This window comes from Lynx rufus, unplaced genomic scaffold (genome assembly GCF_022079265.1).
Source record: "Lynx rufus isolate CCGP_SWC_20201006 ecotype Redwood Valley unplaced genomic scaffold, mLynRuf1.p SCAF_19, whole genome shotgun sequence".
Classification (NCBI taxonomy): domain Eukaryota; kingdom Metazoa; phylum Chordata; class Mammalia; order Carnivora; family Felidae; genus Lynx; species Lynx rufus.
The window spans coordinates 5,860,976-5,876,808 of NW_025814833.1; the positions used below are offsets into that span (position 1 = coordinate 5,860,976).

General features: G+C 40.3%; 1 protein-coding gene and 1 pseudogene across 1 annotated transcript in view; one reads left to right on the forward strand and one right to left on the reverse strand.

Annotated features, from left to right (window-relative positions):
• The window catches only part of GUCY2F (guanylate cyclase 2F, retinal), a 90,107-nt gene that overhangs the window by 51,005 nt on the left and 23,269 nt on the right, over nucleotides 1-15,833 (reverse strand). The window contains exons 3-6 of the mRNA XM_047082130.1: nucleotides 13,642-13,996; nucleotides 12,166-12,250; nucleotides 8,181-8,277; nucleotides 3,128-3,259 (exon numbers count right to left, since the gene is read on the reverse strand). Of these exons, the coding sequence (XP_046938086.1) occupies nucleotides 3,128-3,259; nucleotides 8,181-8,277; nucleotides 12,166-12,250; nucleotides 13,642-13,996 (669 nt within the window). The remainder of the gene's footprint in view (nucleotides 1-3,127; nucleotides 3,260-8,180; nucleotides 8,278-12,165; nucleotides 12,251-13,641; nucleotides 13,997-15,833) is intronic.
• On the forward strand, nucleotides 6,619-6,713 carry LOC124514066 (uncharacterized; annotated as a pseudogene).

Sequence of the window (15,833 nt, forward strand, 5' to 3'; positions counted from 1 at the left end):
TCCAGCTCTTGATTTAGGCTCAAGTCATGACCTCACGGTTTGTGGATTCAAGCCCCGAGTTGGGCTCTGTGCTAACAGTGTGGAGCCTGCTTGGGATTTTCTCTCTCTCTCTCTGTCTCTCTCTCTCTGTCTCTGCTTTCCTCTGATCTCTCTCTCTCTCTCTCTCTCAAAATGAATAAACTTTTAAAAGAAGGTGGGAAAATAGAAGAAAAGAGGCTCTGGGAAAGGAAGATGCATGGGGAGGGTGTGCAGTGGAGAGACAGAAATGAGACAAGGAGGAAAACACAGGGAGAGGCTGAGAGGCAGAACGAGTTGGAGATGAAGGGGGAGGATAAGTTCAATAGGTTCTCGCCTAGTGTATCAGGGTGCATTAATGCCTGCCTCATCCCTCTCCCCTACACTGTGGGGGCTATTAGAGTGGATCATGACATGTTCCCACTGTATCTGCGATTCACATTCTCTCTCCCCAGCAGGCTGCTCATCTGGCTTTCCTCTCTTATCTCAAAGAGGATCTATGAAATAAGGGCTGATTTTCTGGTGCAGTTCCTAAGATTGTGCATCTCTGTGCGTAATCCAAGTGCAAATTTGTGTCAGTGTCGCACAATGTTATGGCACATCCTAGAGAAGGCTGCCCTTTGCTAGTATTAGTTGTCTGCTACTCCAGGCACGTTATCTGGAACGTGCAGGTCTTCCAATAACAATTCTTTTGAAAACCTGATTTATTTTAAATAGAAACTGGATAACGAATCTTCTTTAAAATACTCCTAATAGAGGACCGTTTCAGAAGACACACTGAACCGCTTTGTTTGATCTGTTGATTCAATTAACTTACACTCCCTCCCAGAGTCCTCTTCAGCCTTTGCCAGGCAGTTTTCCAGCTTCCGGGGTCTTCCTTCGCACCCTGCCATCAGCCTAATCTTGACTGCATGGTGTGGTATTATTCTCACTAACAACCTCCTTTTGTGCAGATAAAGGCCCACTTTGGCCTATACAGTTCAGAAATACTCATGATCTGACCGACCAACAGTCATTTATGGGAACTAACTCAACTTTCTGCCTCTTTCCGAAATGGGGAAATATCTGACAGATTCTTAAAGGCCAGTTACCTCCAGAGGTTTATTTTTTCCCTTCTCAATTCTACACTATAACCTTCCATCTCCACTAAATAAAACATACCACAATTCAACACATAAATTCTTCTACAGAATCAGGGAATCATAGCATATCTGAGCCAGAAGAGGCCTTAGAGATCTCTTAGTCCAGCAATTCCCAGCCATGGCTGCACACAGGGAACCTTTAAAAATATACCAATGCCAGAGGTGCCTGGGTGGCTCAGTTGGTTAAGCTTCCAACTTCTGCTCAGGTCATGATCTCACAGCTTGTGAGTTCAAGCCCCGCATAAGACTTTGTGTTGACAGCTCAGAGCCTGGAGCCTGCTTTGGATTCTGTGTTTCCCTCTTTCTCTCCACCCCTCCCCTGCTTGCACTCTGTCTCTCTCTCTCTCTTTCAAAAATAAACATTAAAGATTTTTAAAAAGAAAGAAAGAAAGAAAGAAAAATATACCAATGCCTGAGCTTACCCCATAGAATCAGAGTCACTAAAGATGAAGCCTAGGCACAGGTACATTTTTCAGTTTCACAACGAGATTCTAATGAGTAGCCAAGATTAAGAATTTAGTTCCATCCCTCATTTTACAGATGAAAAACCTAGATACCACTTTAGATTATTGAGCATTATTTCAGAATGTTAGAGGTGTCAATATCTTCATAAAGCCATCAGCTCACTGAATTTGACATTCAAAAGCTATGTAGGGGTGCCTGGATGGCTCAGTCAGTTAGGCATCTGACTCTTGATTTTGGCTCAGGTCATGGTCTCATGGTTTATGAGATTGAGCCCGGCATCAGGCTCTGCACTGACAGCACGGAGCCTACTTGGTATTCTCCCTCTCCCTCTCTCTGCCTCTCTCTTTCTCTTTCTCTCTCTCTTTTTCTCTCTCAAAATAAATAAACATTTTTTTAAATCTATGTAATTATCTTGGTTTTGGTCTTTGAGAGAGTAGAGCTGTCAATTCCATAATACCGCAAGCTTACATCTGAAGCAAATCTCCTCTTTGATTAAATTAGCTTCAAGGCCAGATCCAGAGGATTCCTGCTACAAATTTAAGTCAAAGTACTCAGGTACACTGAGCAAATATACATCATGCCGATCTTGGTGTTTTAGGCCTCTGTCAATTATTTAGCCAATGGAGGGGAGCACTCACTTGGAAATTTCAATATGTTGGACTATCTAAAAACTAATTCTGTCCTGTTTTGGACTTTCTTTGTAATTACTATTGAAGTTGAAAGTGTTTGCTGCTTTTGGGAGTATCTTCAAACAAAACAAGGAAACCACACTGGGAAGGCATCACTTAGGAGGGACTAGTTTCCCCTTTACCCCCTGCTTAACTCTTTCCTGCTGAGAAGAAACAGTTCATCTCTCCAACTGATGCAAGATATGTTCTGGTTGCCAAATTCCAGTATCTTAGAACAAGGGGTCAGGGGTGGCCTCTTAAAGCTTGAAAGACAGAAACTTAAGTGAAAATTTTCAAAAAAGATTTCCATTTCACACAGCAGAAGGTAACCCATTACTCCAGAAGGCAGCACAGGCTGAGAAAAAGAAATAAATAAATGATTTTTAAAAGATTTCAGTAATAGCCAAAGATGACAGGCATCAGAAGAACAACTAGAATTTGAAGCGTAGGGTTTGCCCAAAACTCTACTCTACACAAACATGTTTCTAGACACTCCATTGCAAACCATTGACTGAGGAAGCCATGTCTTCTATTATTACACCCATATCTCCTAGAATGAGTGACATGGTTAAGTATTTAAATCCACCATTTTTTCACACACACAGTAAATAGATGGACTCGAAAGATTGATGAAGTTATATCAGTAACTAGATTAGTTGCTGAGGAAAATCGTTGTCCAAAATGTAAGCCAAACAAGTCCAAAAGTGGATAACAAACCAAACACTGGAAAGATTTACCAAAAGCCTCAATATTTTCACCCAAAGACTAAGTCGTAAATCACTGTCTCATTTTAAAACCCAAGAAGGCAGCAGATTAGATAGCTCTTGGATATCCTACCTCATAAATTGCTATGTTGGAGTTTTCATAGGTAGCTGGAGTGAGACTCCCTGAAGAAAAGGAGAGCCTTGGGGACCACCCACTTTGGACTTCTGAGGTGACCTGGAAGCTTACACTGGCACGACTTCCTCTCTGTGAAAGGAGTAGGAAAAAAAGGTTATATGATTTAGGACAAAACATTAAGCTATGGTATAGATACTGTGCTTATCTGGCATTTCCTTTTCTTTTTTATTCCTCAGAAAGTAACTATATGAGTTGAACTCTGTAAACATAAGATTAATTTTTCCTATCCCCCACACAAATTTTTTTTGGCTAGGATTGCTACCATGTTCACCTCCATATACCACAAAAGAAAGGTAAATGTTTACAGGCACTTCCATCTCCTAGAGAGGATTAGAATCATAGATTTAGTGGGCAAGAAAGAGTGGCAGACACAATTTAATCTGGGACCCTCATTTTATAGACAAAAATAAGAAGAAGATAAACATCTCACATTTTGAAAAAAAAATCAGTAGCAGAACTAGGACATAATCCCATCCTTCTGGCTCTCAGGCCTGGCTCTTTTTGCTATACCATCTTGAATGGCATCCTTCTTTGTACAGGCAAGATTAATGGCAGAAGGTATCCCAGAAGGCAATAAGATGGTAGAGAGTGAGTAGATCATCTGCCCATGATTTATAAGTCTGTGCCTAAAGAGACCAGATTCCTTATTCCTTGATTTGTTAACTTGTCCACATAAGTCTGGTAAGAGAGGACTAGGAAGTACACAGTCGAATGACATGAGGAAGAGTTATCTGCAATCTGTGTTAACCTTTAAAATTGAACATCTTTGTCCTCACCTAAACCAGCAGACTTATTTCACATGAAGAAATAATAAATCAACAGGTTCCTCCTTTTCTCCATGTGTCCAAATGTGCCTTCCTTAGAATGACAGCAATTCAGAGATAGCAGTTATATTTGGTATTGTCTAGGCTAGTGACCGCCTCCAACTCTAATACCCTCATTCTGTGAGGAAACAGAGACCTAGTGAGGGATATAGGGACTGGAAGAAGAATGTGATGTTATAATTCCTGATCTCGTTTTTTTTTTCTAACACATCGTGCTTCACATCTAACACTCTTGCTTGCCAATACAAATTAATCTTAAGTACTTTCACATACTCTGCTCCTAATGGTCTTTGATTAACTGAAGATCGCCGGTTGATTTAGCCCTGGTTTAAGTTAGTTCTATCAAGATGGGACTATCACAAAGGTCCAAGGTAATAGCAAACTATACCCAGCCCCTAATGTGTTGAAATCCCAACAGCTTGCGATTTAGACAAGATGTAAAACTTGACTCTTCACATAACCCTTGCATAGACCTGAACTCTCCTCAACAGAGCAAGGCCAGGGAGGAATCTACTTCTCTTTCATTCTTTATTTTCATATCTCAGCAGGAGCACCTAGATCTGTATATTGAGACGTAGACCTCTCCATGAAGGGGCAAAGGAGAAAGCAAGAGTATCTGCCAAAATCCACATACATTTGGGCTTCAGCTTTACTTTCTTCTAAAAACTTCCTTTCCTGACCTGACTTCTACTGACCTGCCAATTTTTCTAGACTGAATTAATTTTATATTCACCAAGAGTTTACACTTTCAGACATTCCATTTGGATGGAATTCTTGGCTTGGCTTTGTGACTGATTAGACACAGCCAGCTGCAAGTTTGTGACTACACAGCAATTAAGGAAAATGTATGCTTCCCCTACCTTTTCCCACCAGAAACTCTGATACAAGCCAAATGCCAAAAGGGATCTGGAGGCCAAGAGCTGTGTTCTAGGATAATGCCATCCTTTTCCACTTGGACCAAAATAGTGTAAAATAAAAGAAGCATTCCCAGAGTGCCTGGGTGGCTCAGTCAGTCAAGCATCCGACCTCAGTTCAGGTCATAATCTCTTGGTTCCTGGGTTCAAACCCCTCCTCAGTCTCTGTGCTGACAGTGCAGAACCTTGTTGAGATTCTTTCTTTCTCCCTCTCTCTTTCTGCCCTCCCCCACTTGTGCTTTTTCTCTCTCAAAGTAAATAAATAAAACTTTTTAAAAAAGAATCTCCTCAAAAAAAGAAGAAGCATTCCCTATGAGGCTATCAACCCCTGTTGCTATTCATTTTTCTCACTCATATGGTGAAAAGTGGTGATGATTGGGTGTGGGTTTTTTTTACTCTCATTATATCAAAATTTATGCACAAGTAGAAAGAAAAGATCTATCATAATGAACAAAATTTTTAAAACTTAAGCATTTTGTTCATCTGAAGGTAGTACTATTCTGTTAATTATGGTGATTTTGTGAGAACCGGCATGAAACCCAAATATGTTTTGTGTCTCAGTAGGAAAGAGAGAAGGCACAAGTGGAGGTTTTATAGACTTTGCTGGACTACTGAAAGGCCTATACAAAGAGGAGGCTAATTCAGCCCAAAATTGATTTGTGTTTGTTGTTCTAACACTTGAAAGCCAAAACATGTAGGCAATTGACATGAACTGTCATTCTGACATGGATACCACCAAAGAAGGAGGAATTTTAAAAATAGGTTTATTGCTTTTGACCATAACTTTGGTACATTGGCTACATTTGAACAATGACTTCCCATAATCTGCTTTTACTACTGATTCCCCACTTCTGGACAAAATATTTTGTCTTAGAATTGAATACTTATTTCCTTAGTATGGGGCTATCTATTGGGATTGCTTCAGAACTGGCACTTTTGGCATCTACCCTTTCTAATTAAGGTGGGAAATTTCATACAAGGCATATTGAGAATGGCACATCCAGACAAATTTGAGTGTCATGAGTCCCAGGGTCCTCTGGTGGCTTCAAAAATAGAGACTAACATCAATGCATTTTTATGACATGAGGATGGAATGTAGTTTTCAGCCACAGTGATAATGTTGGCTTTCAGTAATACATTTCCAGGAACATGATATCAACCTTACAAAAAAATTGGATGATTTAAACAAGTAAGAGTTAGGGTTGTAATTGAGAATTAAACTAAACAGCTGAATGTTTCATCTGATCCCAGCTACACAGCCAACTAGTTAGAGCACACCCTTCAGTGTCACATTTAGGCAAATGATCAGTTTGGTCACAGAAATAATTATTCTCTTATATGGTACACTGGTTTAGCTAAAGTTAATAAATAGCACATGGGGACAATATGATGTGTTCACATTCTCTCCTCACATCCTGCTACCACAATACTAGAATTTGGGAAAACTAATGTCTTCATTTTAGCCACATAGACTGGGCACAAAGAGGCATACTCTACCATCACTAGATATAGTTGACAAAATTCTTCCCTACACATTCTCTTTTTCCAAGCTTTGGTTGATGCTGTTTTCTCTGCCTAGGATGCCTACAGGGGCCAGGAAGGTAACTATAAATTGATGAAATAGGCTGAGTAGAAGATCATAGACAGTGATGGGAACTGTGACAAGCTGCAGAGAGCATGCTTCTTCCAAAAAGGTCACTGGGCCTTTTGGCTAAGGTCAAGTGTAGTATCTGTTCTTATCAATTTAATGTCTGATACGTCTTCTATTGAAAATGGGCAACTACTACTGAGTTCCAGCTAATTGTCACAATGATACCCAAGGTTAATAGATCTTCCAACCTTTAAAACCACCCAGGGGCGCCTCGGAGGCTCAGTCAGTTGAGTGTCTGACTTCGGCTCAGATCATGATCTCACGGTTTGTGAGTTCAAGTCCTGCATCCAGCTCTGTGCTGACAGCTTGGAGCCTGGAGTCTGCTTCAGATCTGTGTCTCCCTCTCTCTCTGCTCCTACCACCCCCCTTCTCAAAAATAAATAAACATTTAAAAAACACCCAGAAATCCAGATTTTTATTCCTAATCCCACAATATCAAGATACTGGCTACTATTGTTTATGACTATAAGGGTCAAACAAAACTGGTTACCCATTTGTGACCTGTGACTTAGACAAGTCCTATCCATCCTTGTTGAAGATCCAGCACCAAAGCTGGTCTCTAAAACAACCTTCATCCATTGATATGTCTCCTCTGAAGTTTGCCATATTTCTAGTGTCTTTTTGTGCAATATGGCAGCTATCAACTCTCTTGTGAGGTATAATTTGTCTCTGACTTAACAGTAATTTCTTTGAAGGCAGGGACCACATGCCATCTCTCACAAAGCCTAGCCCAGGGCCAGAACATAGTAATGGACATTCAGTGAAGAGGGCTAGTTAGAACACAATCCCGAACATAACAGAACCCTCCACGATTCTCCATTGTCTTTCGCTAGTTGATTCATTCACCAGACTTTTACAAGTACCTATTATACTATCAGCATATATGTCGGGTGCTATGGATGAACATTAAGAAAACATGTACCTCTGCCCTTGAGGAACTAGCAACCAAATGTTGAGCTCAGATATACAAAGAAGGGCTATACGAAATCAAAACTACACTATTGCTCAAAGTGCATTGCATCACTTCCACAAAACTGTTCTAAGATAGCACTATCCAGTAGAAATGTAACCTGAGCCACATATATAATTTTAAGATTTCCAGTAGTCACATTTAAAAACATGGCAACATGGGGCACCTGGGTGGCTCAATTGGTTAAGCATCCAACTTCAGCTCAAGTCATGATCTCATGGTTCATAGGTTCGAGCCCTGTGTAGGGCTCAGTGCTGACGGTGCAGAGCCTGCTTAATATTCTCACTCTCTCCTCTCTCTCTTCCCCTCCCCCACTCACACTTTCTCTGTTTTTCATAATAAATAAAATAAACTTAAAAAAAGTAAAACAAAACAGGTGAGATTAATTTTAATGATATGCTTTATTTAACCCAATATATCCCAAAGTATTATCATTCTGATGTGTAATTAATATATGCTTTTCATTTAATGAGATATTTCACAGGTTTTTGTACTAACTGTTCTAAATCCAGTGTGTAGTTTCCTCTTATAGCACATCTCAATTCAGACTAGCCACACGTTCAGTGCTCCATAGTCATTTGTGGCTTGTGGATACCACATTAGTGCATCAAGAGAAAGGGATGCTCCTTACCTTACTGCCAAAGTGGGGATTGATAAATGTCACATCCTCCAAAGTCAGTAGAATTCTGTTGGGTCCTTTAATCAACTGGATTTTATTTATACGACGCCTGAAATAAGCATAAAATCAGAGGGTCAGAGGGGGCTGAATATTTTTTTGAAAACCCAGGATAAATTTGCCCCATGATAGAAATTTTAGAAATATACAAGATCATGGAGAGAATAACCACACGTAGATCTTTCCCTTACTACCCACAGGAAAGAGAAACTGCAACCCTGTTTCTCACAACTTGCGGAGTTACAAAGATCGAAAGAGAGAAACGAAAATGGTATTGAAAAGGCATCAAAAGGGGAGGGTGAGGATGCTGCATGGAGATGGTAGGTCAGACTAATAAAATGGTGATCCCTCATCAAGAGCACATTCAAAACAACACCTCGTAATACTTGTATAGAGCCCAATACCCTTTCTCATATGCCATAGTATATATCCTAATAATACCCAATCCAAGAATCATTCATCTCCATTTTATAGACGCAAAAACACATTAAAGAAACAAAACAAAATTAGGCAAATTGTGAGATCCCCTAGCCTGAGGCAGCACTGGGACTCACTCAAGTCCTTGGTCCCTGGCTGTGGGCCCAGATTTCTGCCCACAAGACCACTTGTCTTGCAAAGTTGCATCTATGCGTTGCCAAAGCAACAGGTTGAAAAGTGGAAAAATGCAATCAGTTGGTTGCTTTGTCTACATGATTCCAAACAAGTGGGCTGACTGTTTTTTTTTTTTTCTCTTTTACTGAACTGGTCTCTTGTCTGAGCATTACACAGACACAGTTTAAACCTGATTCTCTTCAAACATGCCCATTAATTTGCAGCAAATGTAATTATTTCCTACAAATCAATTACTAGACACATAAGAGTTTATGATGCCTTACCCACACATCCAGGTAGGTCATCTCAGTTGAGCTGACCCGGCAACTCAAGGACCCAGAGGGTACCTTGGATTTAGTCTGTGTGGTTGTTTTCTTCTGTTTTGTCTTGGGGGCTCTGAGAGCAACAGTTTGGCTTCGCTTTTTCCGCAACCCCTTAATGGTCACCCTGTGGAATGTTTTAAAGCTAGCTCCAGAGTGGGGAAAACAACCACTGAATCAAAATGCTTTGTCAAGTTGCTCTAAAGAACTCTGCAATGTCACTGTAGCTGTAAGCACCAGCAACGCGGTTTTTCTCAGCAATTCCACTGGTTTGTAAACAAACAATTAATGTATTTCTAATTGCCTGCCAACAAATATGTCCCTTATCACTCTGGGAGCTTCTACCCTGCAGAGAAAATTAAAAGAGCCCTGTAGTGAATTCTTGGGTAGAGCACATGAATCTTTTGGCAAAGTAAAACATTGCTCCCTAACTTATCTATTTCATATGTGCAGTGAATTGTCTTAAGGCAGGCACACCTGTAAAAATAACCATGCTCCAGAGCACACTCCAGTAGAAAGAGAACTGGACTCCCAGTCCACAGACCTGGGGTGTAGTGCAGATTCTGTCATTAATAAGCCAGATGACCTTAGATAAATAATTTAACCTCTTCATGCCCCTGTGTCTTCATCTGTCTAGCAGGATAATAGTTCTGCATTACCCGCTTTATAGAGTTGTTTTGAAAATCAAATGAGATAATGTATGTGAAAGTGCTCTGAAAAGCATGAAGCACCATGAAAGTAGAAGAGCTCATTATTATCATTATCATCATTAGTATTACAAAGCACTGGAGAGCTTTATAGAAAGGCGAGGCAATCTGGTTCAGAGCAGGGAGAAAGGAGAAGTTCAAAGAATGCTTTGTTTTGGGGTGGTTGGGTTCTTTGCATGTCTTTCCTTCTGAAAAAGAAAAAAACTTAAACAATCAAAACACACAGAAAGGGAAGGAACAGAGAGTCACTCCCCTGCAAGTAATCACCATCTATTACAGAAACTCATCAGACGCTCAGCTCTTCTGATTGCAGCCGTGGTGGGCAGAGAGAGGGAGGAAGGCAGCAAAGAGAGGGCATCTTTTGTCCTTTGTTAGCTGAAGAACCACCGACCAAGTGGCTCTGGCAAATGATGTGTCTCTCTCCCATCTCTGAGTTTTCTGTGACCACTTGAAGTACCAATTGTCTCAAACTCATTTTCCTCTCCAATCATGTCCCTCTCCAATCATGTCCCTCTCCAATCATTTTCCACTCTAGTCTTCTTGGCCCTTCAGCCCACAAGCTCCAAACAACACCCCTCATGGTTTTTAGACTTGTTTTTCTTGCTTTCCAAAGAATTGCAGATTGAGCTCATTATTCTAAGCCCAAAGAACCAGTTCATTCCATGGGAAAGACCAGGGAGACCAGTCATGGAGGGTAAGGTGGGAGGTTGACTGACAAGTAACATAAGCAACTGAGTGACTCCATTTTCCACCTTGCCATGGGATGTTTTGGCATTAGGTAACCAGAGCCCATTACTCTTCAAATCTCCCTAGAGAGAGGAGCTTTTAGATTGGATGGCATTTATTTTCACTAAGCATCTAAGGATGTTAATTCAATCCTTTAGTCTTTGGCAGCAGCTAAATTCAATACATTAAATTTCTGTTCTGAGCAGGGATATTTCACAGTCACAGAAATTAAAAGAAAAACTTCCTTTGAACTAATGTCTTTATCAAATATGTTTTAACAATTCATAAGCTACATACCACTCTGTATGGTTTTATCGAGTTTCTAATATGAGGAGATTGAATAATGGTTTTTCACAGTGATGCCAACATACTAAACACTAAGAGTTAACACCTGTTAGAGTTTCAGTCCAGGATTTCACAGAGTCATTAGAACATCAGAGCTGGAAGGGCTCTTAAAGATCACTTAATCCAATCCGTTCATTTTACAAATGAGAAAATTCTGGCCAAGAAAGGTTTAGTGTCTTGTCCAAATTTCCACAGCTTCTTAGTACACTCTAGACATTTTTTTTTCTTGGAACCTGCTAAAATAGCTCCACTCTGTTCCCTACCAAATTCATGTCATATTTTTGTCAGGACCACTCTTGCAAAGACATAACAAAGGTGTGGTTAGTAGGATGGAAAGGGTAAAATGGGAGAGTTGTGGTTGATTTCATTTTTTACTTTCCCCAAATCATCTTAATATGGGGAGGGTTCATCTGTTAAAATGTGAAGGTTATAAGAAAGGAGTGATGTATGAAGCCATCTTCAACCATTTACCCCTGATCCAGAATTAGTTCATCAGAGTAGTTGCTCGCCTATCACGGGATCTCAGGGAGGAAGACAAAGACTTGATAATGATGGTGTTGATGATCTGCTAGGATAGCTTTTGTCCAAGGAAGAAGGACAGTACAAACCTGGAATGTGACACCCTGAGCAAAAGGCATGAGTGGCAAGGTGAGGATTCTGGGCTCCCAACAATCAGCAGGAGAATCCATGCACCTGGGAAGGAGGGGAGACTTGACCACTTGCTGAGCATCCACTATGAGTCAGGTATTATTCCAGGTGTTTTACTTACTTGGGTTTATTGAATCTCTGCTACGATCCTGGGAGTTAGGACCATTATTCTGAACTCCTGGATTCTAGCCAAAGTCTGAGCAATTCTTAGAGCTGGTTAAAACATCCCAATTCTGTTTTCTATTTGTCCATACATTTGGGGGAAGGAGATGGGTATAGGAGACTCTGCCAGTGGAAAAGGAAGCACAGCTAGGTAGTAAACCAGCTCTAAAATACTAATTCTCTTATTTCACAATAGTGTTGAGAATTAGATCTCCTCACAGGCAACAACACTGACAACACAGCTGAGGAAGTTATTCTTGGCACCATGAAAACACTTCACTCTAAATGGGGCCAGTAGGGATGGTAAATCACCATGGAAAAAAGGAAAATTAGTGGGTCATGTAATGAGGAAATTGTACTGAAACATGATTTCCAGGAAATAAATATTACCAAAGCCATTATGGTCTTGTACTTTCATATATAAAAAGAACAAAAATGTACCTTATGAAGTAAGCAAATCCATTAATAGACAACAGGGCTATAAGCAAAGCGAGACAGACCATTACGGCAAAGGCAGGGTCGATGCCTGTAGAGAACAAGAGGAAGAATGGCATTATCGCAGAAAGGCTGTAAATAAAGGGCACCACGAAGCAACTCCTCATGCTTTCTGGTGACTCTAAAATCAAACCACATCTACCTAACTTAATTCCATTTTTCTACAGCACAGTATGTCTTGTTGACTTCATGGACACAGAAAGCAATTTCACTGTTCTGAAGCAAAACCACTCACCACTCTGACAATAACAAATCACATGAATTAAGCCTGACCCGGGTGTTTCTTTGGAGGAAAAAGTCCACGAATGGAAAACTTTGAGTACCTTAATTTAAGTTGGATGGCAATAGAGTTATTGAGAATAAATATGTTATCTCACCTGTGAAGGGTAAGTATTATGTTGTCTTCATAAAATAAAAGAACTTTTAAATTCACGGGAGCCCATAGACCTCGTGAGTTATAGATGAAAAACATAATAGCACTTGTCCTTCAAGGGTGAGTCTGTTTTTGATAATTAGTGTTTCATTGAGATGTAAATTGGCCTCTAGAAAACCTAAACATTTGGGAGGATTACTAAGATTTCAGAAGGAACTAGATGATGATGCTAATGAAAAGGTATTTGGGTGTGTCATGCTCAAGCAAAAGACAAATTGAAGCCCATTTCAAATAGATGCATTTGGTTTTAGAAGAGTGTGGTGTACACTCACATAGGAATAATATGGGTCCTTCTAAAGTTCCCCCCTGGCTCTCAGAGATTTGATGGACTTTCCACTCTTCCTCAAGCTAGAGGAGTTCCATCAGTCAATCAAAGTGCAAGTATTTATTGGATGCCGACTGTGTTGGGTGGTGGGAGAGGCTAAGAATTATTAGCTATGCCCTCCAGGAGCAGTATGTTTGGGAGGGGGAGACACAATCAATACACAAGAAACAATTGAAAAGCAATTTTGTGCTAAGCTGTGAGGTACAGACTTTTAGTCAGAGAGTTCAGAGAGGAGAGGGTATAGAAATAGGATTTCTGTGGAGGGACCTGACTGACAGGATTTGGATGCATCAGGGAAAGGGTAGATAATCTTTCTGGCAGTGGAAACAATCACAGGTCATAGTCAACAACAGACCAAGGAGAAGACTCATGCCTTCCTCCTATTAGAGTAACCTCTTTGGGAGTGCCGATCCTTTGAAAAGGAGTTGGGGGTGGGGTGGAGTGAGATTTTTAAATCATGCATGATTATTTGAGGCTACAAAGTACCTCTCATTGTCCTCATTATTTTAAATTGACTACCTGGAATGCCAAGATGTTTATCTGACCTGAATACAAATGACTGATTCTATGAGTGTTCCAATATTAAAATGTGCCTTCACTTAAAGAGGTTCCCTGGTAACCCAAGCTGAGCCAAATTGACTACCAGTGATTTTCCATTCCTTACCTCCTTGACAGATCTTCCCTTCTGCAAACCAGCATTTTGCATCTGCTTGAGGGGGCCTGCCACCAGGGAAGTGAATGGGGGTCCCTCTGAACCGTAGCAGCTCCGTTTCCATGTCCACAGTGTAAGTGCTATACAGTTCCCATTCTTTCCAGTTGGTGTCCAGGATTACATATTCTGCAATTCCATTTCCGTTTGAATCTGTCCTTATCAACTGGTTGAATCCATAGAACTGCATGTTTCTGGAATGCTGAACCAGGCTGGCAGCACTAGCCTGTCCATTTTCTTTCATAGCATTATTCATGGCTTGTGCGATAAAGTAAATTGAATTGTAGATGGTTCCAAACAACGGTGAAACCTATTTTTAAAAATTACAATTATCTTGAGCTCTGGTCGCCCTAGAGCAATCTCAGAGTGTATTCCAAGCCTGTGTTCATTATTATGGGCTGCACGTCTGAATGTAGAACTATGAAGACCCAGAGGAAAAAAAACAATTGTTTCAGAGGACTTGCTTGGTTTCTCCCCTGAATTTTTCTGTTATTTTCCCCCAGGCCTTTACATCTTTAAATATATCAAATATGACAATTTTATGAGCAAACCAAGTAATACACAATATATTTTTATGCTCCTAAACTAAGAAAGTGATATAGAGCTATAAAGGGCATTTAAAAAAAAAAAAAAGAATGGAATCAGCAAGAGGCATGCACAGGAAATTTACCACGTTAATTACCGGTGCATTATGCATGGTAAAATCATTTTACTGACACTACTAGAGTGGTAGGTGTGTGTGGGAAGACTGTAAATAATGTGTCTCCACAGTCCATGTCTGTGTCCTTAGTCCAAAGTGGCTATTCTCCTAGACACATGCTCCCCAGAGGAAGTGAACACTACAATACAGTTTTAAGCACATACCCCCACACATACACATGCAAACATGCATCCTGACACATATGCACCCACAAACACAGAGCCAAATGTTGCAACATATGGAGAATGCAGGTTTTAATCAAGCAACCTTTTCTTCATGTTGGTGTCCAAAGTGGCAAAGCTTTGGTGAGAAGCCACTGTAAAGCATTAAGGCTTCCAAGGTGGACAACATGACTTTGCCTGCTATATAAACATAGTAAAAGCAACAATACTCATGTACTATGCTCAATGCACTGATAATTAACCTAGTAAAAATTTTTTGGAACAAACTTGTATTTTTATTCCAAAAAGATAGGGAGAAAGAGAGAACAATCCCTCCCTCCTTCCTCCCCCCACCCCACCAGAACATGGCTTCATGGTTTTCCATAACATTTCATTTCTAGGATGGAGTTCAATAAAGCTATGGTCATGCCATTTTACCAAGCTTCAGAGAAAGCTGATACTTGCTACTTTGGTTTCACAAGATCTAGAAAGCTATCCTCCTATAACAACCTTCATCTGAATAAAAGGGTTTAAAATTGAGTGAATCATTTTCATGTTGGAAATACAAGTCAAGATGCAGAGAGGTACAGCAACTAGCGAGACACTGCCGTGCCTCGTTAATGTAGAGCAGAGGGTTTTCAGTTACCCAAGTAGTGTCAAAAACACCAATGCCAGACCCAACCCAGATCAACAAAATGAGACACGTTAGGTTTGGGACCCAGTAATCACTATTATTAAAAGCTCCCCAGGTATTCTAATATACACAAAGGACTTAAAACAACATAGAAGAAGACACACTGGCCTGTGGTTTCTTCCTAATGCCAGGATGTTGGGCAAGTCACTTATCCACTCTCTCTGGGCTTCAGTTTCTTCCTCCCTGAAATGTCTAGAAGCATGAATGTCTAAACCTTGGACATCATTTGGTCTAGCTGTCTTTCTTTTTAGACAGGAAAGGGAGACCCAAGGTAGTTTAGTGATTTCTCCAAGTCACTCACCTGGACATGAAATCAGGACTAGAACCCAGGTTTTCTGTTTCTTAGTTTAGCATTTTTGATTGAAATAGGTGTTACCTGTGTTCTTTTATCGGCATGAACTTCTGTGAAATTTCCTAACACCTGGTCTAGTACAGGGACCAAATTTAGCTTGCAGACATTTTTGTTTGGACTGTACATGTTCTTTTTTTCTTCATCTTCTGATCTTTTAAAATTAGAATGTTAAACAGTTCCGTCTTTAGTCCTCTTCCCTATCAACACTCATTCCTTTGGTGATCTCTTCTGGTCTCCTTG